Here is a 26,772-nt window from a genome sequence, read left to right on the forward strand (position 1 = left end):
ATAGAGAGAGAGGGGTAACAGATGGCCCAGGGAGAGTTAAAAGGTATAATCCCATCAGCTGCACTATCATCCGACCATCTGGACATCCCACAGCACAATTACAACACATTTCAGCAGGCAGAACAAAGGACGCAACATCGACGGACACATCAGACCTGTTTGAGTGGCTCAGTAGGCCTACTAGAGCTTCAGACGGAAGTTGGCTTTTAGCTCAGATCTAAGATCAGTTTTCTGTACTCTAGTGCTAACTTTAACCATTAGGAAGTAAAGGAACCAAAATGTATGTTGAATCTGCACTTAGAGCCATTTGAAAACAGTAACATTATTTAAGAGAATGCTCACAGATAAACCCATATTGTTTTAAGCTACTTAAAGATGCATTATGTAGAAATCGCTCCGCCATTTCCTGAAAGTTCTAATAGTTCGCCTAATTTCAGTTTATGTGACAAAACAAGAAAGTATAGTGTAGAGAATTATTGTACCACATAAACCTTTGTGAAATATATTTTCCATAACCAAATATATTCTATTTTTAGCTGTTTGAAGCTGGTGTAATAAACCAAAAGTAAAATAAGCTAAAATTTGACTTAAGAACGGGAAGTATCGAAATAGTGCACATAGAACAGATCTACCGCTTCTTAGACTTGCTTTCAATGACAATGACAGATCTATAACACACATTTCTATGTGAATGTGGTCAGGTCACCCAAAAAGTTACATATTGCAGCTTTAAAAGTACAAAGTTTAGTGATGCACAGACAGGCCTTGTTTTAGCCATCCTCATTCCCTCCCTGCAATGTCTATCATCTGCTGCAGGGAATTGTGAGTGTCTATCATCAGATCGCCTGCGCTGCCTGTGTAATCCACTTGGCCACGGTTCCCATTCAGCACATGCTCCCCTCTCTGTCTGTGCATTGAGACATATGCAAATTTTCAGGCAGAAGGGTGGACGGCTTAGGGCCCCGGTCGCTCCCTCTCCATGGGTCCTTTCTGTGTGTGGGAGGGGGGCGTTGGGATTTCCGAGGTGGTGTGTGTGTGTGTGTATGTGTGTAGGTTTCTGGCTGCAGCTGCCCCCCAACAACCACCATCAACAATCCCCCCTCTCCCTCTCTCTCTCTCTCTCTCTCTCTCTCTCTCTCGCTCTGTCTCTTTCTGTCTCTCTCTCATTCTCTCGCTCTCTCCCTCTCTCCCGGGTCCAAAGTCAATTTGTGTACAGTCATTTTGAAGGGGGAATTATTTGCCGTAATCGGCAGCACTGATGAAGGTCAGCTCCTTTGAGGGGACACGGCGATCCCACAGAGAGATGGTCTTCTTTCAGATGCTCTGCTTAGCAATTAAGCAAAGCAAATGTCACTCGTCCAGACCTCAGAGATGAAATTCTGTAAGGGGTGATTAGCATGAAGTCAACAGTGCCTGTTAAAGTCCGATTTCCCGTAGTGTGTGTGTGTGTGTGTGTGTGTGTGTGTGTGTGTGTGTGTGTGTGTGTGTGTGTGTGTGTGTGTGTGTGTGTGTGTGTGTGTGTGTGTGTGTGTGTGTGTGTGTGTGTGTGTGTGTGTGTGTGTGTGTGTGCGCGCTTGTGCGCTTGTGCGTGTGTGCATGTGCGCTTCATGGGGAGAAAGCAAACATAACCTGCACAGCCCCAACAGCAAAGCAAACAAAGGGAGATGTCTTGTCTGTAGTGATCCATACAACAAAGGCAGATGGGGATTTACTTACTGAACTGGAGTGATAATAGGAGTTCAGCAATGTGCTCATATAAATAGTGAAACACGTTAAAAGAACAAGACTGTGTGCAGTTCACATTGTATTCACAAAATATAGATGTAAAAAGATTGCATGTAATATCGCTGTTTTATGGTTAGCTTTCATGCTATGCCTGATGTAAACGTGGTGTCAGGGTGAGCATATTAAGGTAATGCATCAAATGACAGGAAGAGTTTGATTAGATTATAATAACTCACAGCCCTCTGATGAATGGCAAAGTTATGTAGCAAAAGTCAATGCAGATGAAAAGCATTGTAATAAACAATGTGAAATGGATTGAATCGATCACAAAAGGCAAAACTGAGCCTGAATAATTCATGAATTTATTCATGTTGTGAAACTGCATTCTAAACAACATGCCAGAACGCAGGGAACAAAGACAATGGCATGACATGAAACCAACAACATAGCTTTGGCTTGTCATTTACATTCTACAGCTTTATTCTGGACTCATATGAGATGTGTTTAACTTTCAAATTCTACTGTACATGCAGGGCTACGCCTAATCAATTTTGATAGCTACATTTGCACTGACACATAATTTGCTACACCAAATCATTTCCCCTCACGAGCCCAGCGCTTAGCCTTTGTGAAGCGGACCATTTGAAGGGTCTGCTTACATCACTCCAACATGCTGATGAATGATTTTTATTCTCGCGCCTAAAAGGACAAATCCATCATTCTTTCTCTCTCCAGGCTTATTTCCATGATATGTCTTTCTATTGGGATAAAGACATCAGGCTATGTCGAAGTATAGGTACTGAATAGGCTCTTCTTTCCTCTGTGTTAAGCAGCCACCCCTTGCATCAAGGCCATCAGCCCCAGTGAGGGATGGACCACAGGAGGGGCCACTGTCATCATCATTGGGGACAACTTCTTTGACGGCCTGCAGGTCGTCTTCGGGACCATGCTTGTCTGGAGTGAGGTACAGTATTTTTTGTCACACCATTGAGTTGATTGAATTTCAGCCTAGGTTTTAAGTATCTTACCGTTTTTACAAAAAATATCCTATTAGAAACTGAAGCCTTTACTATAAAAACTAGTAACAATAGCCATTCTTTTGTATGTTTGTACGAGACCTTAGTAGGTATGGTCAGACTCAATGGTTCCTGTGCCCTGTCATCCAGCTCATCACCCCCCATGCCATCCGCGTCCAGACCCCTCCCAGGCACATCCCTGGTGTGGTGGAGGTCACGCTGTCCTACAAGTCCAAGCAGTTCTGCAAGGGGGCTCCTGGAAGATTTGTCTACACCGGTGAGTCAGAATGCTTAATGCTTCTTTCAGTCTCTCCTCCCTGGGTTTAGTCCCCTGACTATGCATCCTCTCTGGATGAAACACAAACTCTGTTCAAAATCGTGCACACTTACTTCCTCACTTCCTTAAAGTAGTCACTGATCTGATACATTTGGATTAAAAAAACAAGGGTTCCCTGACATACATAACTTTTACCCATCCAGTCATTTTGCATCTATGGTTAGGCTGGAAGTAAGGATACATTTTCACAGTATTGGAACAGGGTCCCAGTGTCAAGGCAGTAATGATGGACTAACCAGGCCCCTGCTTTCTGGGTCTGGAATGTTCAATGTGTGAGAACTGCACCGCTAGCTAAAGGTGTTTGGTGGAAGGACTTCTATGAGTGCAACTTGATCTCTCCCTGAACTGCCATTAGAAGTCTGCGCTGCCAAGCTCTGTTAAATTCAATCTGTCAGGATAATTCACTCTGCCAATTATATTTCTCTCCTCACTTGTCAGATATGCATCTACTAATTTGCAGATTTTTTCAATATATTGTAATTTTAATGAAAGTAGTGACTGAACTAGAGAGAAATAGAAGGATGCAGTTAAGGGTATTTGTGACCGTGTGTGTGTGTGTGTGTGTGTGTGTGTGTGTGTGTGTGTGTGTGTGTGTGTGTGTGTGTGTGTGTGTGTGTGTGTGTGAGTGTGAGTGTGTGTGTGCCCGTGTGTGTGTGCGTGTGCCCGTGTGTGTGTGTGTGTGAGTCTTGTGTGAGTGTGTCACACCATAAGTATAGGTGGATTATCTTGGCTAACAGAGGGATGTGGTGGTCTTATCTGTCATCATTGGTGAGGAGGCAGAGGTCATGAGGGTCAGGGGCTGTCTGACCTGGAAGCCTCCGTCTGTTCTAACACCGATGGCTAGAATGAGACGAGGCGCGTCAAAGCACTCTCCCTCAAAAAAGTGGAGGGGTGTGGGTGAAGGGGGGGGGGGGGGTGGACCCCTTAACCCCGCCCCCCAGACCCCTTCCATCCTGGGCAGCTGTTTCTCATCAAGCCCCCCCCCCCAAGCCACCCGTTCCCTTCCCCTCCAACCGTGCAGTCTGGCCTAGCACTCCTGCGTTTAACCTCCCTAGCAGAAGCAGAGCAGAGGCCAACAAGGCACTGGGATAATGAAACAAGAGTGCAGTGTGCTGAGTGTGTGAGCGTATGTGCATATGTGTGAAGCCTGGGAAGGTGTATAAGTTAAGAGACATTATTGGCTTCTATAGCACCCCGGTAAATGTGCCAGGTCTCTTAAGAACAGACCCCATTAGTCACACGGGCTAAGCGGATTGGGATGATTACCATCAGGTTTTACTGGGGGAACCTGTCCCCTTTTGGATCTATGTTGATTTCGTTCCTTTTTCCTTCTCTGGTTCCTGCTCTGTTCCAGTTAGTCGAAAGATACAATTAACCTGGGAGGCAACGGCAGTACAATTGATTAGTGTGGTGAATTAAAAGAGAGGGCCCACCAATAAGACAAGTCTAGCTCCTCAGCCTACTGCTATTCCCAGATTGGATCACCCTGATTGTACCAGGGTCGAAATGAAACTGTTAACGAGCTCCGGGAACTTAACGACAGAATTAACATGGACTCCAGATGTACAGTAATTGCGAGTTGATAGGGGGACATTACCTCTCGGACAGTTAAGTACAACGTGGACTGGCAACAAAAAGAGGACATTCTCTTGTCATTGTGCATATCAAAGGTCCATTTATCAAAGCTACCCTTCAAGCGTGACTTTGCGTCATGTCGTTGAGAGAAGCGCTTTTAGACCTTTCCATGTTGACTCTTCTCGCCCGACAGGCCCTAATTGTGGAGATTTAACTCGCTCAATTTAATAAATTATCACAAATTACCAAGAGTCAACATAGAGTACATTGCAGTCAATTCTAACGGCAGAGAGTGGTGTCTTGTTGGATTAGTATTCTGGACCACCTCCAAAACTAACAATTCAGTCAGAGGATGTGAGCACCCTGTAATGTACATCAATAATCATGTATGCATTGAGTATGTTCAATCATGGAAACACCAGCTACAGAGACACATAATGCTGCAAAACTTGAGAGTATGCTTTATTAAGCTATGCACTGTAGATAGCAATGTATATTTCACTGTGGCCACAGGCCTATTATCAGTAATACAACAACTGCTTCATAATCCACACATGCTTAATGTATCAATGTTTACCGAATTGTTCTACTTTAGGGAAAGGACATAGTATCCCGAAAACTGGTTTAATCAACGTTGTTTCCACATAATTTCAACCCAAAAAATCGATGTGATGAGGTTGAATCAACGCGGAAAACTGATTGGATTTGCAAAAAGTCATCAACATAATAGCATTTCGTATTTTTTTCCACACAACCATTAACCTAAATAGAATGACATGGTGACAGTTTTTGTGGATTTCACGTTGAATTCACATTAGTTGACAACTCAACCAAATGTAAATCAAAACTAGACGTTGAAGTGACATCTGTTCCCAGTGGGTTGTTGTGGTTTGTCCTGTATCTGATCCATGTATTGGTTATCAATTGGTCAGGGGGACTGGAGGATCAAACTAGGTTAGCAAGGTTAGCAAATCAAAACGGGACAGGTCCAGCTGTCCTCTCGTCAATACTTCACACTTTATTAACTACTGCATAGAGGATCTGTGTTTGTTCTTAAAGGGCTTTTATAATGGGCCGTATGTGACTTCAATTGGGTAAAACTTATGTGATGGCTTTTTACCATAAAGTTACTATAGGCCGACGCCAGTGCAAAAGAGTAAACTATCAGTAAAAACATTGACTTTGAAACCCTAATTGCATGAGAGCTTTTGGTTTCTAGCTAGACTTGATTTCTATAAGAGCTACCCTCCCAGGACCACTCCCTATGGAGACCCTTAGTAATATGAAGTGCTGGCACTGCTGCTAACACACTCAGCTACTATTTATCCTAATCAGTGACATCCCTATACCCGGGAATTGTGTTCAAATGAACCCCTAGCTCGCCCCAGAAATAGCACATTAACCGGGACCCCATTTGTCATGGGTAAATTGAGGGTCAGTAAACGTCGCCTGTATATTCTATTGGGGATCCGGGACATGCATCATAACGTTAGGAGAGAATGATAGATGAAGGGTAGCTGTCATACATTTGTCAGCGGGAAAGGAACATTATTTGCTAATTTCCCAAGCTGGGAAATGACAGAGTGCTTCGTTTTCAGACCTTTGGTGAGCAGTTTGGTTTCTGTGTTATTAGTACAAGTCAAGTGTTTTTTTTTCTCCCTATAAGGCTGACTGTAACGAGTGCCATTTATCTGATCTCACAGAGGGCTGCTATGTAACACACTGGGTCTGGGTGAAGGGTTTTGGATGATGCTGATGATGCCCCATACAGTGAGCATCTCTTGCCAGGTATGAGTTGAGGCTAGACAGCCTTGAAGGCTGATGAATCACAAAGTTTTCTTGTCAAGGTGACAGTATCGACTCCACTGCACCAGAATCTGACAAAATGGCTATACGGCAGTCATTCATCAACATAAGGACAAAGGGGTCATGGGTGATTCACTGAATACTGTTGGAGATCAAGACATGTCAGTCTGGTAGGGGATGGAAAATAAAGGCGTTAATACTGTATGTACCTTCAGAAAGTATTCATACCCCTTGACTTTTTCCACATTTTGTTGTGTTACAGCCCGAACACATTAACAAATTAATAAAAACATATATAATTCTCACCAACTACACATACAGTGGGAAGAATCTGATCTTCGTCTAGGTCCCAACAATAGACAAACACAGTCTGCTTACACTAATAACACACAAACAATTATAATTTTTCATGTCTTTATTGAACACACCATGTAAACATTCACAGTGCAGGTTGGAAAAAGTATGTGAATCCTTGTATTTAATAACAGGTTGACCCTCCTTTGGCAGCAATAACCTCAACCAAATGTTTTCTGTAGTTGCGGATCAGACCTGCACAACAGTCAGGAGAAATTCTGGACCATTCCTCTTTACAAAACAGTTTCAGTTCCACAGTATTCTTGGGATGTCTGGTGTGAACTGCTCTCTTGAGGTCATGCCACAGCATCTCAATCGGGTTGAGGTTAGGCCTCTGACTGGGCCACTCCAGAAGGCGTATTTTCTTCTGTTGTTGATTTACTTTGTCTTTTGGGTCGTTGTCCTGTTGCATGACCTAACTTCTGTTGAGCTTCAATTGGAGGACAGATAGCCTTACGTTCTCCTGCAAAATGTCTTGAGAAACTTGGGAATTAATTTTTCCGTCGATGATAGCAAGCTGTCCAGGCCCTGAGGCAACAAAGCAGCCCCAAACCATGATGCTCCCGCCACCATAGTTTACAGTTGGGATGAGGTTTTGATGTTGGTGTGCTGTGCCTTTTTTTCTCCACACATAGTGTTGTATGTTCCTTCCAAACAACACAACTTAAGTTTAATCTGTCCACAGAATATTTTGGAACATCCAGGTGCTTTTTTAGAGAACTCCAGACGTGCAGCAATGTCTTTTTGGACAGCAGTGGCTTCTTCCATGGTGTCCTCCCATGAACACCATTCTTGTTTAGTGTTTTACGTATTGTAGACTCGTCAACAGAGATGTTAGCATCTTTAGCTGACAGAGGTTTCTTCTTAACCTCATTGAGCATTCTGTGCTGTGCTCTTGCAGTCATCTTTGCAGGACGGCCACTCCTAGGGAGAGTAGCAACAGTGCTGAAATTTCTACATTTATAGACAATTTGTCTTACAGTGGACTGACTTTTAGAGATACTTTTGTAACCCTTTCCAGCTTTATGCAAGGCAACAATTCTTAATCTTAGGTCTTCTGAGATCTCTTTTGTTCGAGACATGGTTCACATCAGGCAATGCTTCTTGTGAATAGCAAACTCAAATGTTGTGAGTGTTTTTTATAGGGCAAGACAGCTCTAACCAACATCTCCAATCTCGTCTCATTGATTGGACTCCAGGTTAGTTGACTCCTGACTCCAATTAGCTTTTGGAGATGTCATTAGCCTAGGGGTTCACATACTTTTTCCAACCTACACTGTGAATGTTTAAATGATGTATTCAATATAGACAAGAAAAATACAATAATTTGTGTGTTATTAGTTTATGCACACTGTGTTTGTTTATTGTTGTGAAAAGATGAAGATCAAATCAAATGTTATGTCAAATGTATGCAGAAAGTTCACATACTTGTTCTTGCCACTGTAATACCCCATCATGACAATGTGAAAACATGTTTTTAGACATTTTTGCTAATTTATTGAAAATGAAATACAGAAATATCTAATTGACATAAATACTCACACTCCTGAGTCAATACTTTGCAGAAGCACATTTGGCAGCAATTACAGCTGTGAGTCTTTCTGGGTACGTCTCTAAGAGCTTTCCACATCTGGATTGTACAACATTTGCCCATTATTCTTAAAAAAATTCTTCAAGCTCTGTTAAATTGGTTGATTGGTTGATCATTGCTAGACAACCATTTTCAGGTCTTGCCATAGATTTCCAAGTAGATCTGTAACTCAGCCACTCAGGAACATTCACTGTTTTCTTGGTGACTAACTCCAGTGTAGGGCCTTGTGCTTTAGGTTATTGTCCTGCTGAAAGGTGAATTAATCTCCCAGTGTCTGGTGGAAAGCAGACTGAAGCAGGTATTCCTCTAGAATTTTGCCTGTGCTTAGCTCCATTCTGTTAATTTTTTATCCTGAAAAACTCCCCAGTCCTTAATGATTTAAAGCATATCCATAACATGATGCAGCCATCACTATGCTTGAAAATATGGAAAATGGTACTCAGTAATGTGTTGTATTGGATTTGTACCAAACATAACACTTTGTATTCAGGACATAAAGTTAATTGCTTTGCCACATTTTTTGCAGTATTACTTTAGTGCCTTGTTGCAGGATGCATGTTTTGGAATATTGTTATTCTGTAAAGGCATCTTTCTTTTCACTCTGTCAATTAGGTTTTGTGGAGTAACCACAGTGTTGTTGCTCCATCCTCAGTTTTCTCCTATCACAGCCATTAAACTTTGTAACTGTTTTAAAGTCACCATTGGCCTCATGGTGAAATCCCTGAGCAGTTTCCTTCCACTTCGGCAACTGAGTTAGGAAGGATGCCTGTATCTTTGTAGTGACTGGGTGTATTGATACACCAGCCAAAGTGTAATTAATAACTTCACCATGCTCAAAGGGATATGGTCTTTGTGGTTGAATCTGTGTTTACCTTACAGATAATTGTATGTGTGGGGTACAAAGATGAGGTAGTCATAAAAAAATGATGTTAAACACTATTATTGCGCACAGAGTGAGTCCATGAAACGTATTATGTTACTTGTTAAACAAGTTTTACTCCTGAACTTATTTATGGCTTGCCATAAAAATAGGGTTGAATACTTATTGACTCAAGACCTTTCAGCTTTTCATGTTGTATTAATTTGTAAAAATGTCTAAAAACATAATTCCACTTTGACATTATGGGGTATTGTGTGTAGGCCACTGACCCAAAAAATCTAAATGTAATCCATGTTAAATCCAGGCTGTAACACAACAATATGTGGAAAAAGTCAAGGGGTGTGAGTACTTTCTGAAGGCACTGTATATTGTTAAAAGTAACGCTATCCTACACCGCAAAGCTCACAATTACGAACATTTATGTTGAGTGTTGATATTTACTGTAATGCTTGTCAATCAATCAATCAATCAATCAAATGTATTTCTAAAGCCCTTTTCACATCAGCCGATGTCACAAAGTGCTGTACAGAAACCCAGCCTAAAACCCCAAACAGCAAGCAATGCAGATCAAGATGCTATGCATTGTACATGTAATGCAATGAATATTGATGTGTACCTTGACTGACCTCTTTATCCTCACTCAGTTGGACAGAGATCCAAAGTGATATAGTCTTCAAATCTAAAATTAAGCCCTTTGCCGCACTCCAAGCAGAAATGGTTGGCTCTTGACAAAAAAACTGCTGTTCAGTAAACATGGACTCCTTTATCAAAGCACATCAGTCTGGGCCTTGTGCTGTTCAGTCTGTGTATCGGGTCTAACCTTACAGCTCCCCTCCGCCCTTCAGCCCAGACTCTCTTTGAAGTCCCGGATTTGGAGCAGATCAGATACAGAGCCTCCTCACGGTTTCCTCCCCTGCAGGGCAGGGTTTGGTAGCAGCTAGTCAGGGATGGGGTGTGGCCTAGACACACTGTAAGATACACTGTAATCAAAGGCATTCACAGAGGAATGTAAACAATGTCAACATATCTGTATAAGAGGGGTTTCCAATGGCATCTCTTATAACCTAAGAGTGTAGTGTAGTAATATGAGCAATGTATAGATAGCTGATGTTGCCATCACTGTTACTCAGTTCCCCTGTCTGTCTCATTACAAGCCTGGTATTTAGCTGTAGCTCCTCATGAGTGACTGAGACACTCGTCACCTAGTTACACAATCTCAGCCAGAGAGCCTTTGTGAACGTGTGCAATGTTTCATGAGAGGAAGGTCCTTTCGTCCAATTAGAGGGCTGACTTGACACACACTTTCCCACTCCTTCGTTTTCAAGCAGTTTGTCAGGTAGACTTTGAGGAGCACACTGTGACATTATTTCACACAGTGGAATCATTAACAGTCCTGGGAAATCCTGCGCTGGAAAATGTATCGAAATAAGTGGCGGCAGATGAGCATGTCTTTTACCGCATTGCATCCCTCTGTAGAATGTATTGCAAGGAGTGGCTTTACAGTTTAAAGGATAGTATCGGTACAGGGGTGTTTCTCTATAAGGATGATAGGCCTATTCATTGATTTGGATTTAATTGGCACCTCTATAAATTGTACTGCATTGTAAGATACAGGGGTGGCAGGTAGACTAGCGATCAGAGAGGCGAGCCAGCAACTGGAGGGTTACCAGTTCCAATCCTGGGTCTGATGGGAAAAATCTGGTGGGAAGTGAGCTGGTATCAAATCCTAGATGCCATTGCGTGCCCTTGAGCACGGCACTTTACTCCACAGAACAACTACTCCACGGGTGCCCAGTGTGACAACCCCCTGCTCCAGCCTGTATATGTAGAGGGGGTTGGAATAAAAGCAGAAGTCAAATACCAGTTGGACCTTGTGTACAATTGATGAATAAAGTGATCTTAATCTTAGATGATGTCTGTTTGGTAACTGTTCTCCATTTTGATATTCCTCACTAAGGCACAGTATTAGTCCTGTGCAGCAAGATAGATGAGGTTTCTCTCCTCCCTCCCCTCTTCACTATGTTCCACACCCAACGGGCTTTAAAATAACTCCATCCCCATCCCCCTATTCCCCATCCCCATCCACACACACCCACCGCCACCACTGCCTTTGATTGAAATTCATCTCAAGTTTATTGAGAAATGAATGAGAGATGCTGCACGGTATTGACTTTGAGAGGAAAACACAACTCATCTTGAATGAGGGGGAAAACGCAGCGGTAATTTAGCCGTCATCGATTTGGCCCCGTCCATGTATTGATCTTCATTTTACAATATTAATTTGCGGCTGCAATCAGCTGTGAAGGGAGGCCATTTGATTTCTGTTGGACGGGAATGTGTTAAAGTCCCCCTCTATGTCCTTTGAGGAGGGTACCACTCACTTTAGATGTCGTCGAAGGGGAGCGAACAGGTGTCTCCACTAATTTCCAATACAGAGATTAAGGGAATTTTGAGAGTATGGAATTGTGAACTGATACAGTACATCCCTTCCATTTAACCTGTGTTAATTACATTTGATCTGTTGCAGAAGCAATATCTTGTGGAATTGTAACTGTCGTTTTATCTCGCTGTATGTATCAGCTCAAAGTTCATGAAATTTCAATGAACATTGATTTCTCTCTATTGATTCATCTTACCGGCAGATCTTTGAAATGTTAATTTCCTGCTCAACCTGAGACTCCTGGAGATGGAATAACTCCCTGTTAGCTTGGCTTGGATGGAGAGCATAATGGTCAGTGTTAAATGCACTGGTTTGGTTTGCTCGGGTTTGCCGTGAGTTAAGATCGGTTGGTTTGGTTTGAAGTTGGGTTCTGACTGTATGCTTCTTTTAGATCTCTCTCCACAGTGGAAATCTACAGTATATTGCTGAACAGCAAGACCTCTAAATGTCTCATGTTATCCGTGCAGCTGTATCACCTGTTTAAGTTCACCTATTTAACTTCAATAACACCGAGTGATATTGGCCTTTTTCATCCCTGTTTGATCCTATTCATGTCAGTAAAATTATGTAATTTCCTGTTGTGATTGTGATACTATCTGTGACCCATATCTGTGTTGCAGCTTTAAGATGATCTCAGGTGCCCATGAGGCTTCAGGTGGATACTATCACAAGTTACAAACTCACTAAAACTTTGTTCACCTTGTTCTGTTTATCTGCTCCCTCTACACCTCAGTATAATCTGTGGTAGAGGGAAAGGAAATAAAGACGTGTAGGACGAGTGGAGATAGGCTCCAAGCAGTTAAGGATAATTAGTAATAGCTGGCAAATGGCAACAAGACTAGTATTTATCTCCAGGAAATATAGAGTTGTCGTAATAACCAATAATGGCTGGCAAGAATGCTAGCGCTCTTTGCAAACTTCCATTCCAAGACCACAGACTTAACAATGAACCATTTCCCTTAAATGTACTGCTTTGCCCAAACATTTTCCCCTGTTACTGACTGTTACTGCAAGCCAATACAGTACATGACTTCAGTACACTGCCACATACTGAGAGCATGCAGGCGTATTGCCATATAAGCATTTTCATCTGCCAACGGCAGCCATGTTACATTGCTCCTCTAGAGCGGTTACTCATGTCCTATTTCTAGAGTACATGGAGAAGGAGCAGTAGACCGTGCTCAGATGCATGTTTGGCCATCCACTCTGCATTTTAAGCAAAGACACTGGGCTCGGAGCCTTCTGGAGTGAATGTGTTAGGAGCATGAACGGATGACAGAGTAGATTAAGGGCATTAGATCAAAATAAGATCGGGAAGTACACATGCCAGGGAGAGGAATTCCATTGAAATCCTGCCATAGATTGTGGATGTGTGTGTGTGTGTGTGTGTGTAGTGCTTGAAATTAGATTTGATATGGTCACAGCTGCACACCAACTCATGCATTCAATTTTTTCATTCTGAAACATGACCATTCACTAACTAGAGTGAAGAAATTACTGAAATATTCATCAAGTTTCCACTCAGCTTTTGCATCCAAAGAATGAACTCTGCTGGGCATTTCTTTTTTTAAATCCTGTGCACCCTATTCAAAAGTGACAGTAATTTTGCTTCTTCAGCTGTAAACTATACATCAAATAAAACGCTATAATGATTGGCATGACTTTATTGTTAAGTGCTAAACATTTTATTATGAACACAAAACAATTATAGCTTCTCATAAGTGATGAGGACAATATGAAGTAGAGCTGAACAAGGTGTTTCAAGCTGAATTGCTAGTTCAGAAGACGAGAACATTTTATCAGTCTATTTCATTCACTCTTCTTTTTCACACACTTTCTTTATTCTCGCTCTTTATAACTGGCAAAGTATTGAAATGCAGCCCTTGCCTTACCTCGCTGTGTCTCTTTCTCTCTAATTATCCGTGAGGTCAGTAGGCAAAATGGGGAAGAAGCCAGGAGATCAATACAAATTATCCCTGAGCAAACCAGTGCTGACAGTTTGAATTGCAGCATATGTTTACCCAAAATCAGGCAATTTATCTTAATATCAGCCGAGTAATGCAGCAGGGGTGAGAGGTCAGACAATCTCTCCACCTCATAATTACCCGCCTCTAAAACAGGAAAGTGGTATTGATTGGCCGCGGGCCGGGAAGCGGTCGTGACTGGAACGTGCCAGCCCCCCCCCACTCTCCAGCCAGACTTCCACCCAGAGCAGGATTTATGGGATGTGTGTGGAGGGTTTCATGTTTCCTCACCGTGGCTGAGAACCCTCGCAGGGGGGCCAGCTCCCCTCCCTAGTCTACTCCAGCTCTCCTCTCCTCCTTAGCTTACCTCTCACAACACTGCACTGGGCTAGTAGAATGATGGAGATGAAGCTCTTCCTGGCATACATGCTGGCGGTCCAAGGGCATCCTAGAGTTCAGAGCTACAATATACTAAAGGGTTAGAAGAAGGTGGTGGGAAGTAGGTAAGTTGGGGGTGTTTGAGAGAGTATAGTGGTGTATGTATAGTAAAACGGACCTCAAGTTTGATTGTTAAGAAATCAACCTAAATTAGATGGAATTTATTCAGCTCAAATATGATACATACTATAATACAATGTAATCATATATTTAATGTACAGAATGAATACAAGTGCTCAGTATATGTCGTCATCAGTCCTTATAGGATTATTGACAGTTTTTGTCTCTGTGTGTACACGGTCGACTACAGAACTGTCAACTCATCAACTGACAGCACCGTTTAGCTCTAATGCAAGTCTCCATCAGCTGTCAACGTCATTTGCATGAAATCGATAGCAGATGGAGGTCTGTGTCACCAATTTCATTACGCGGGGTTGTTACAAAGATCATCTCCATGATAGATGAGATTGCGACACGTCGACATGCGCTGCTCATGGCCCAGAGTTGCACCCCAATCACAGAACCTTGAGACATGCTTTAATCCATATCTTAAAGAGCAAGAGAGAAGAGACATCTTGTTTACTATCTGTGGTATGTGATGCTCATGTTCTAGGCCCCCTTTCCCCCTAGACGCCATAGCAGTTAAAGTAATTTAGTGTTTTCAAACAGATATGATAGAGAATTAAACGTCAACTATGTTTAAATGTGTATGACATATCAAGATGCTCAAAAAGTTTTCAAACTACATCAGGCTGCATTACTTCAGGATTACTATAATTGTAAATACTTCCAAAATACCCATACTTCTCCTTTATTACCCTGGTCTTGTGGTGTAGCTAGCTACTGTATCTGTACCCAGCATGCCCGGCTGCAGTGTTGAGTGTAGTGTGTTGTGCAGTGTAGGCCCCAGCTGAGGCAGAGGGCAGGAGAGCATGATGCATCACCCAGCGAGAGCCTACTGACAGCCGGGGATGATTGATGGCCTGATTATGGAGTGTTTTTTACAGATACACAATTTACATCACACTGGGCAGCGGGGTCTGGCAGGGCTACAACACACACACACACACACACACACACACACACACACACACACACACACACACACACACACACACACACACACACACACACACACACACACACACACACACACACACACACACACACACACACACACACACACACACACACACACACACACACACACACACATACATGCATGCGCCTTGCGGTGTGTACAGAAATAACAAAAGAAAGAGGGCAAAATCCCAGCTAGGGCCTTGTCATGTGAGATCAATAACACGGATCAATCCTTTATCGTGGAGAAAATGGCGTTCCCTCACGTTCTGAAGCGGACCTTTGTCGTTCCGGGATGCATGATGAGATGTCAAATCAGATTTCCAGGAGTGTATGTTGTGACGGGCGGTGTGTGGTGCGTTTGGTTGTTGGGAGTTCACTTTATGTGGTGAACAGCCCTGTACCTGTCTAGCAACGATTTGGTAGGTTGTGTGTGCGTGTGTGTGGCTCCCTGGTCTGTGTGTCAGTGTCCCTGGCTGTACGTTTGGCGTTTGCGTTTATGTCCTCTTGTGTTCAGCAGGTTCTGCGAGCCTTATTCCGTTAATGCTGAAATTACATGCTGAGTAATGAGTGATGGGCCAAATTACAGGCTGAACAATGAATAGAGGCAGGCAGCTCTTATTAGTCTCCACAGAAAGCCATTGATTTATGATGCACCGCCGCACTCGTCTGAGTTACTCTGCCGAAAATTATATCTACATTGAGAAGTGATGTTCTCTATTAAGTCGTTCCTTCCCCCGTTACCCCTCCTCCCCCTTCCCTCTCTCCCTCCTCTCTCCTTCCTCCCTCCTGGCCTACGGGTGTACATGATTGTTTAGAATCAGCGAGCGCTGTAAGGAAGCCTTAAATTACCCATTATGACTGTCAGACATAAAACGCCTTAGTCTTACCAAAGTCTGGCTTATGATTCATTTACTTTGTGCCTCTGATTCATAGCCCAATACGGCTCGCTGCTCCAGATGACTATTTGAGGGGTGGGTGAGATTGATCGCTCTGTGTGATCTGCTGTAGTATTTCAGCAGAGCAGCGGGGTGGTACAGTAGGTGCAGCGTTGGAGTGACAGCAACTCACGCTAGATCAATTTGTGGACAAGCCTTTCACAGATTATTAAAGCTTGGTTTGATTAACACACCCCACTATGTCGTTTGCACTCAATATTCCCTAGAAGATAAAAAGAAGAGCGCCCTGTGAGAGATATGAGACCTGCTCTAGACTGATGTACTGCATCATGTCATCATGGCTATTTTGCTAAATTAAAATGTAACTGGATGCAGGGGATTTGTGACACTTGTGACAGAGTATTCCTACTAGTTGCTGTGCATTGCAGACATTGGTTTATAGAGTAGTTATTTACTTCACTACACATTGTCTAACCATTGGATTTTTTCTTTTTTAGCCCTCAATGAGCCAACCATCGACTATGGATTCCAGAGGCTGCAGAAGGTCATCCCCAGGCACCCGGGTGACCCTGAGAGGTTACCAAAGGTCAGTGTTACATCTCATCTTCACAAAAACAGACAAAACAACACCACAGACACAACAAACCACACCATACACACACCAAAGCTGCTAACCCAACAACACCACAGACACAACAAACCACACCATACACACACCAAAGCTGCTAACCCAACAACACCACAGACACAACAAACCACACCATACACACACCAAAGCTGCTAAACCAACAACACCACAGACACAACAAACCACACCATACACACACCAAAGCTGCTAACCCAACAACACCACAGACACAACAAACCACACCATACACACACCAAAGCTGCTAAACCAACAACACCACAGACACAACAAACCACACCATATACACACCAAAGCTGCTAACCCAAAACATAATCAAAGACCAAGAAACAAAACAACATCAAAAGAAGTTCAAACCTTTTAACCAAATAGAAATACAATACACAAACACTCTGGTGCCTCCATCTAGCATTGATTCGGGATTGTATTGGTTTAGTGAGAAGCGAGAGAGGGAGGCATACGTGTGGTAAAATAGCTCAATCAGACATCTTTCCTCTGCAGTAGTCTGTGGAGATGATAATCTCCTGGTCGTCTGGGCCGTCATTACCCCACTCATGTTTCCCTTTCATTCTACACAGCTCCATTTGGTTTAATCTGTTGTTTACATGACTACGCTCGTAAACCCCCCCCCCCCCCCCCCGTCTTAGTGTGGCTAATAAGGCCAGGGACACATTATAATGCGTTAGGTCTCACTGCTTTCTTTAGAACTCAGTAAAGGTGTTGAAAGACTCTTTATTTACAAATGCTCGTGACACTTTTTGGCATATTTCAACATGAAAACGAAACTACATATTTCAGCCATTCTTTGATTCCTTAGTATTTCGATTTACTCTGATAAAATCTATTACTGGGCTCATCTGATTGCGACCCTGCTAATTCCCAATGGGTATAACTGGCATTCCAGTTGCGCCAAGTGTAATATTATGACTGATTAGTTTGCACAGACTCCCTTGGCATGTAGTAAAGTGGTGACCACCTCAGAGTTTTAATATTACCATAAAGCCTTTTAAGACCTTATCTATTAAAGCCCAGCATGCAACACTGCAATATCATTAACGTCCAACGGACAATTTAATAAAGACCAGGCTGTGGGGTGTAGTATGGACACTGGGCTAAGTCAATGGGAAGATATACGACATCGCAGCCAGCAGTCTCTGGTGCACAATATGAAGTGTTTCAATTAGACTTTGGTCCCCGTGGAAAAACAACACCTGGACATGAAATGTAACTCTAATTTCAACAGAACATTTGTAAGACCAAAGGAAAGGTTCACTTAGTTTTTATGGCTGTGAGTTTCTCTCCAAGTCTCCCTGCCCTGGGTATCTGTCTGCACACTCAATTTAGTCAGTACATTTCTGTAAAATCTACAATTTGAATATAACAAGGAATACAGTGATGCATACTTGTTTTACAGCATCCATTTTTTGTTCTTGGAGAACAAAGTGCCTTTTGGCGATAAAACAATCTTTCACTCAGAATCTGAGATGAGTTTCCTCAGTGTGCTTACTTACTTAATATAGCAGGGTCTCCCCCCAGCCCTCACATGGCCCAAGCTCAGAGTGAAATGAAACCCTGCACTTCTAATAAACAATATACATATTTGATTTGCTCTCTAATGGACCCAAATATGGGGTTCAGGGGGCCAAGTAAATGATCCTACAGAGTGATTCATCATTGTTAAGCTTGCCATCTGAGGGTCGCCTCTCGGGTTCAACAGCAAATTCTCAATATAAGAGCCTCAGGCTAGCTAGCATGTACATTGTGAACGAGAAGAGATACGGCGTGAAGAGAACAGCCATTATGGGCTGCAGGTGAAGCGAAGAGACTCTATAAAAAGGAGATAAAGCTGGAGGAGGTGAAGTATGCATTAGCAGAAAGGCAAATCGACACCGGCCCCCCTCCCTCAATGACTTCACCCTCCAGTTGATAATATTATGGCGCTATTGATTTCCACCAGCCTTTTCCCCAGGACCAGTAAGACACGTGGTAATTGTGAGGAGACAGAAAGCCAATATGGGAGTGCTCATGGATTGCAAGGGATGCACGCTAATATTGTTGCTACACTGAGAAAAAAGGGGGGAAGTGTGCTCTGATTGAAGTTTACCTTGTAATTTTAAGACAACATTGCAGATGACAGACTGACCCTAAGGGACAAGCAGCGATATAAAAATCCAATGCAGAGTCCAGAGTGAATATGAAAGTAACAAGTGTGAACAGTCAAGTGATGCGAAAGGAGATTAGTTTGTGGGCATGGCGTTAAGTGAACAGAGACTTAGGAATTCACCCTCCTTTTTAAGATCTTGTTATAAAACAATTTTAGATTCCTCCCATAAAAAAATACAATTTATAATACCATTTTGTGCCCTGTGGCAGTAATGGACAAATAGACTGGATATCACATTATAACACACTCAATTTCTCCTTTCTTCTGTAACAAATTAGATTCATTACAAAATTAAAAGCAGAAACCCAATATTGTTTTATTATTACATTGATTGCATTCGCTTCTCTCTTTTCCCCCCAAAATGAACACAAACCTATTCTTTTCCAATTCTTTGTGAAATCCACAAGGAGAAAATAAATATTACAAATGTGTTCATGTCAAGCAATTATCCATGTATTTAAATGAATGTCTATTCTTGTGCTCTTTGAAGTACCTACATCTAATAGCCCTATCCTTCTGAATGTATTCATTACCTCAGGCTAGAGCTAACACAGTAATTGCCTTACAGTTTTATAATGGCATTACCACTCCAAGCTACATAACCTGGGCCCCCTTTTATTAACTGTGATAACATAAATACACAATCCTAGCTAATCTACCATGTGGAGAATCACATTTAGACAGGTTTTAGGCTACCGTGTAAAACATGCAATACCTCAACATTTCTCAAGCCTTTGTCAGGTAACAACAGAGTTCATTTGGTGGTTTTAATGGCGTCTAGATCTTGGCTGATCTGTGATCAGTTGTTGAGCATGTGTAAAACGTGTAGAACAAGGAATACCAGAAAAGCTGTCATGCCTTTGTCACAAAACAAGAGATCATCTACGGCTTTAATTGTTTTCAATTTAACATGGTGTTCTGATATGTCTGTCTCCATGACAAGAAAGCCAATTACATTTTATGCTGAAGCAGTATCCAGATTTACATGGAAATGCCCTCAGAACGCCATTCGGTGCTAATCGTATTCACAGCGTGAGCCGATACGCGTGAAAGTGTCTCGTCGGAAACAAAACAAACTCCTTGGTTGATTGGGTATCACACTTCCCATCATCCTTGGATATGACTAGGCTACCACTTAAGCATAGCCCTGCGAGTGAGCTTGGTTAGTTAAGACGCCACGCGGTAAACGACAGATTAAGGATGAGAGGCAATATCGTTTTCTCTCTTTTTTCCAAGCTGTCCTTATGTTGCTGCTGCAAAGTACCATATGGACAAGGATGGAGAGGAGGTTTTCAGAGAATGAAACATGGCTTGCGAACGTGACAGTCTTAATTGCTTTAATTGTTGTTTGAAATTGAGAGGCATGTAGAAGATCTTCAAATATGATAGAATAGATTATTGGTAATTATTAACTGCAGGAAAATGGAAAGAAAAAACACTTTGTCTCACTCATCGAGCAAGAGAGGAATCTGTTCTGCCTGATGAGAACACAGCAAGACAGCTGGTCCTCTCATTTAGTGAACCTGTTTCATGACAACCATAATTCTTTATTTGTATGCAAACTAGATGCATGCAACGTTGAGCATACACACCAATTTCAGAGGTAAATGCTCATTTTAAAGAGAGCCACCCATCCGGTAACTTGGTGGATTAAGCTCTATGTTTCCATAAGAGCATGGCACATGCTAGAAGTGGCTTCTACAGCGTTTCATCTTGATAAATCAAGGATTTTAGGAAGATATGGCTCTTCAGGATGAAAGGAGGCCCATACACACTCCATACACGCTCCATACGCGCTGCCTTGGAAACGCAGGCCAAGTCTTGGAGGCCGCTGTTTGAAGGCGCGATGGCTGTGTTTACATTCATTTACGGCAGCTGCCGTCTTAATCCCAGATTGCTATTGCCAAGTGATGGAACACTTCACACAAATGACTGAGGCCCGCGAAGGAAAACACGCAATGTGGGAAGACAACAAGCGCCATCTGAGATGTTTCTTGTGACAGATTTGCATCGCTTTTAACCGGGGTTCTGACGGAAAGTCAACATACTGCTGCAATACAGCAGGTGACAGTAAAGAAGCATTCAAATAAAACACCACGGCACTAGCTCAAGCGTGTCTTTGTGAGAATAAATGCTCCTAAGTGGAGGAGATGCTTTTCCTAACATATTGCTTGGAGCATCACACTAAACAAAGCAGTGCCGTGCTCCATGAATGATTTCATTAAGTGCTCAATTCAAAGAGCAGATAAAAGCACACTAACACGCTCTATTCTGAAGTAGAGCAGGGAACAGGATCCAGGGCCAACTCCTTCTCAGTGTTAAGAACCAAAGCAACATGGCTAATCCTTATTGGTGAAGCAGGGACAAGCATGCAGACATGGATAAGAATACATCTCATGCATCCATGTCCCCGAGGCACAAGCACCCAGACTCTCGCTGGATGGGAAGTCATTTGTGAAGTCCTTTACAACAGCCAGTCAAAGAGGTTAATTGAAAAATGTCTTAATGTCATTACGGCAGAACTAGATTAACCCAAGCTAATTCACTTTATTGTTCGAAAGAAAGGAGACTCCAGTGCTGAACTCTTGTGCAAACGCGAGCCCAGAATTAGAGGGTGAGGTGTTGTTTTTAAGGCCTACGCTGGTTTAATTAAGAGATGGGACATTATTCATTGTTCCCAGTGGTTCTAGGAAGAGTTGGTGGCCTAATGCAGTGTTGGTGCCTCTCAATACAGGGTCATTTTTATTTACCCACCTAACAAATACCTCTTATTGTATGTGTAAAAATAATGACTCTTATTGTTACATTCCATGTCATGGAATGACATGGAATGTCATTGAACATAGTCTGTCATCAGCATTTCAATAATGTCTGTCTTTCCTATTTTTTTAATCAGGAGGTATTGCTGAAGAGAGCAGCTGACCTTGTTGAAGCATTGTATGGGATGCCCCACAATAACCAGGTATGCAGACTGACAGACACACACACGTCTTACAAACGAAGCTACCATAATGGATGACTGAGGGAGAGCAGCTCTTAACTTCTCCCTCCATGTTTCACAGGAGATCATTCTGAAGAGGGCAGCGGACATAGCGGAAGCCCTGTACAGCGTTCCCCGTAACCACAACCAGATCCCCTCCCTCGCCAACACAGCCTCCCACGGCATGATGGGAGTCAACTCCTTCAGCAGCCAGCTAGCCGTCAACGTGTCCGAGTCCCAGGGAAACGACCAGGGTAAGTGGAACTTATGCTTAGTGGTCAAGAATCATTCACAGTCAGCTAAGTAAGTCATGAATTAAAGAATAAATGAATCCTATAGACCTCGAACCACCCCATCCTCCTCTTCCTCTTCGTCGGTAGGCTACAGCCGGAACACTAGCAGTGTGTCTCCACGAGGGTACATCACCAGCAGCACCCCACAGCAGTCCAGCTACAACACCGTCAGTAACAGTATGAATGGCTACGGTAACTCTGGCATGTCCAACCTGGGAGTTTCCAGCTCCCCTGGGTTCCTCAACGGATCCTCTGCCAACTCTCCATATGGAAGTGAGTAGAGCTGCCATCTCAGACTTGTTCAGGAGGGAGCAAAGTTACACAATGTTCAGATGTAAATGTATTGTGTAGGGCAGTTATACTTGTCTGTCAGGTAGCGAATCAGAATCATGTTAGACTCAATTCTTTACATTTCTATAGGCAATGTTCTGAACGTTTCACCTCACTGAATTACAGCCCAGTTTAGTCCGATAGCATGTTCTTACCCCCCCCCCCCCCACCCCCCACCCCACACCCCGCCCCCATATCTTGTGTGCAGTTAAACAAAAGAGCGCCTTCGCCCCTGTGGTCCGACCCCAGGCCTCCCCACCCCCTTCCTGCACCAGCGCAAATGGCAACGGACTGCAAGGTGAGCCCCCCTCACCCCCTCATCCCTTCCCTTCGGACTACTGGGCAGATACCGCGGCTCATGCCTCTGTCCGGTTTGGTGAGGGACTAATCATTACAAATATGCATTTTAACAGGCTGCAATTTATTATTTACACCTTTGAGGTTACATTCAAATACACAAGCAAGCATGAGGGCACACACATGTACACACACACACACACACACATGTACACACACACACACACACACGCACATAAGCAGACATGCAAACACACCACACACACAACCCATCCAGTATAGCAAATTATATATTTCAAGATCTAAGGACAACACCTTCGCAGAATTGTTTTAGTAATTATGTTTATTAGGTTTTGTGTGTGTCATGACCAACATGATTGCTTTGAAAACAAGCTTAGCCGTAGTGTGCGCCCCAAGATTAATAACATTGAGCTTAATGAAGTGGGAAATTAAAGTTCATCTTGCTACACGATCATACTTATTAATACATGTTGTGCAGAAATTAATGAGCAATGCCTTGCCATCATCTGTGCTGGCAAACTTAAAAGCATTCCAACCATGACACTACAAATACTCAATGATTTTTCATCCTGGCACTTTACTAGCCACCTAATTGTTCAAAATGTGTGAAATACTGAGTATATTAACTCTCTGTATAAGCTAGAGTTGCTAATGATATCCTAGCAGATGGTCTGGGTAAAAGAATGGAAACTACCTTTGATCTCTGTCTAAGCTTGTGGATAATGATTTTGAAATAGGAGTAGTGTAGTGACTGTGGAAATAAGAGTGTAATGCAGTGGCTCCATCTTCAGTATGGAGAATGGTTGAGTCTGAGGGGAGTCTGATCAGTCTGAGGGGAGTCAGCTGAGTCTGAGGGGAGTCTGATCAGTCTGAGGGGAGTCAGCTGAGTCTGAGGGGAGTCAGCTGAGTCTGATGAGTCTGAGGGGAGTCTGATCAGTCTGAGGGGAGTCAGCTGAGTCTGAGGGGAGTCAGATCAGTCTGAAGGGAGTCAGCTGAGTCTGAGGGGAGTCAGCTGAGTCTGATGAGTCTGAGGGGAGTCAGCTGAGTCTGATGAGTCTGAGGGGAGTCAGCTGAGTCTGAGGGAGTCAGCTGAGTCTGAGGGGAGTCAGCTGAATTTGAGGGGAGTCAGCTGAATTTGAGGGGAGTCAACTGAGTCTGAGGGGAGTCAGCTGAGTCTGATCAGCCTGAGGGAAGCCAGTTGAGTCCTTAAGTGACGAAGGTGGGGGTTGTAGCACAGCATTGTGGGTAGTGGCCGTGTTGTTGTTCCATGTTCGGCAGGGCCGTCTCTCCTAGGAGTCTGGTTCACTGTTTGCCATTACCTCAACACCAGGAGGAATATCACACGTAGCCACGCTGGCCTGCTGGGGCCTGAAATGTCAGAGCAAGAGGGAGGCTTTTAAAACTATCCTGTTAGAGAGGTTTGCACTCAGACATGCACAGACACACCACACATACACACGCACGCACATCACACAGGCGCACATGCACACATACACACAATCTCACATACAACATCATAACTTAACATCTGTTTTAAAGTTCCAAGATGTAAATAGCTTAAATGTTTTGCTTATCCAATTGAATACATTGGAAAGGGTGAATTTGCTAAATACAATTTCTCTCTCTCTCTTTTCCAGCTATGTCCGGTCTGGTTGTACCTCCAATGTAAATGCACTTTCATCGTCTCAAGCACCAATCTTCTCACCACGATACAGGACACCCCTTTATCACACAGCAAAGACACTGGCGTAATCTAAAATACTGAGGATATAGTCAACATCTTATTCTGTTTTTAATGAAGATAAAAACATGATTTTCTTTTAAAAGACTATTTCAAGAGTTAAGATTTGGACATTTGGACAAAGCATTTCATTAGGAACTCAACAATTGTAGCTTTTTTTGCAATTTTTTTTTCTCCATTTGATCAACCTGGAAGAAGACAAAAGACGATGGAGTGTACGTTTTGCATACCTATCGGGTTGAACTTGGGCTTTGTCCAGTGAACCATATACTGGAAGAAACTCTGTGGACTCATCATTTGGTTTTAATGTAAACACTGATGTACATTTACCTATGAACTTGTTTGCCTCAGAAAATGTTTTTTGTTTTAACTCTCTTTCAATAGATTCACAATTGTGTGTCTTTATAATGTGACTTTTTTGTATTTTTATGTGTGAGAAAATACAGTGGGGCCAAGAAGGTTTAAGATTTTCAACTGGAAAATATATGAGATATATAATGTAGAAATCAATCATAAAATACAGCAAATGCAAGTAAATGGGTGCGGCTGGGTGGGTGGGTAAGATTGTGTCATGTTTCATTCATACATCTTAAATTAAATTAGTAATTTATTGTAGCTAGAAATTCATCTTCGAAAGTGAAAATTATCTTGGATTCAACAAGTACACTGGCGTACGTAGAACGCCTGGCTAGAGCTTCCTTTTAAGCAAGTGTGTTTTGCCACGTTTATTTTGACTTTTTTGCTAGCACTGTATATTAATGCATTCCTAGGCTACTGTGAAGTCTGTTTCTTGTTGAAGAGGGCCATCCTCTTCCTTCTAGCTCCAAATCCCCTTATGTGTTTTATATGTGGTTATAAACTTGTAGACTATTGTGATATTGCCAAAATTGTGCTAAATATTTATGCATCTGTCTTTTTTCCATGTTATTTTAGATCAACAACATTTAAAGCAAAATTAAACTCCATCTAAAATGGAAAGTAGTTCATTGTCATATTTCCGTTCCAATACACACTTGCGCTCACTTGAGGGAAATTTTGTAACATATCAACTATAAATATTGTATTTATCTCTGATATTTTGTATATTGCTTTTCATTATGTATGTATTAATTGTCATGCCCTTAATAGTGATGCAGCACAGAATTTCAGCCAAGAACTGTTGCCTTCATGTTTTTTTTGTATTTGATAAAATGCAATGTCCATATATTTCACATGTATCTTCAAAGTTTTGTTACTCTGTCAAGACTCTCTGTCCATTTTTTAAAAGGGAAGTCAAACTTCATTGTTTATTTTTATATTGATTTTAAATTATCTATACAGACCATTTTTTGGAGAAAACTTTGTTGGTTGTATTGTCAAATAAATAGTTTGTGACCCATATGATAGTTGTTAAGATACAATAGAAACAATGTGCATGAGGGACAACCTTGGAGGAAGGGACTCCATTTGTGGTAGTATTTTCTTTCTGTTTTGTAGAATGTATACAAGTCACTTTTACTCACCACTAATGACTCTGCCACATAGCTTAAATGTGTTTACAGGGAACAAAAATTCAAAATGTCAAAATTTGGAATGGAAACAGAAATGAACAAGTCATGTTTTATTAAAATTTTCAGTAAAAAAAAAACTAAAAAAACTTGCTACTGCCTGTGGATTTCTTCAGTTGTTATCTTTACCTGAAATACGACAGCAAAAGACAATGATAAAATACACAGAACACTTTTGTACATGAAACCTTGGATTGCCCCTGTAAGAACCAGGGATGTCCACTCTCTCCATGGTAGTTTCTAGCCTTTTCGATTCAGAAACAGGTTGCAACAGGAAGCTGGGCCAATAGAACAGAACTGCACACAGATTTGTTTTGACAATTTTTGGGGAAGATTAGAAATACGTTTTAAAAGAAACGTAAAACGTATTTCCAATCTTCCCTAAATAGTCAACAACAAATCTGTGTGCAGTTCTGTTTTACTCTATTGACACAGCAATTTGACTTTGAGGCACATTCATATTGATCTTTATATCGGCATCGCTCTCTACTGCCATGCTTTAAAATAGCCTGTTAAATGCATTGTAGCCTTTCATAAATGGCGTGAGCTTTTTATTCAAAGCACCCTAAAGAGGCTCCATTAAAATCCCTCATTTCATCGCATTAGGCCGCCTAGTTAATAAAGAATCAATACATTGAAAGAGCAAGG

At 42.3% G+C, this 26,772-nt stretch overlaps 1 protein-coding gene across 4 annotated transcripts in view; it reads left to right on the top strand.

Annotated features, from left to right (window-relative positions):
* LOC139562186 (transcription factor COE3-like) overlaps positions 1-26,213 on the top strand; it is a 74,340-nt gene extending 48,127 nt beyond the window's left edge. Inside the window, exons 9-16 of one of the 4 annotated variants that reach the window (XM_071379606.1) lie at positions 2,559-2,689; positions 2,892-3,018; positions 16,603-16,691; positions 21,812-21,877; positions 21,978-22,149; positions 22,276-22,461; positions 22,727-22,894; positions 24,474-26,213. In XM_071379606.1, coding sequence (XP_071235707.1) covers positions 2,559-2,689; positions 2,892-3,018; positions 16,603-16,691; positions 21,812-21,877; positions 21,978-22,149; positions 22,276-22,461; positions 22,727-22,894; positions 24,474-24,505 — 971 coding nt within the window. In that variant the 3' untranslated portion in view covers positions 24,506-26,213. Of the gene's footprint in view, positions 1-2,555; positions 2,690-2,891; positions 3,019-16,602; positions 16,692-21,811; positions 21,878-21,977; positions 22,150-22,275; positions 22,462-22,726; positions 22,895-24,473 lie in introns of all 4 variants that reach the window. The other 3 variants (XM_071379605.1, XM_071379608.1, XM_071379609.1) reach the window with 3 other exon arrangements.
* Positions 26,214-26,772: the final 559 nt, after the last annotated feature.

The sequence above is a fragment of the Salvelinus alpinus genome, chromosome 32 (genome assembly GCF_045679555.1).
Source record: "Salvelinus alpinus chromosome 32, SLU_Salpinus.1, whole genome shotgun sequence".
NCBI classification, from domain to species: domain Eukaryota; kingdom Metazoa; phylum Chordata; class Actinopteri; order Salmoniformes; family Salmonidae; genus Salvelinus; species Salvelinus alpinus.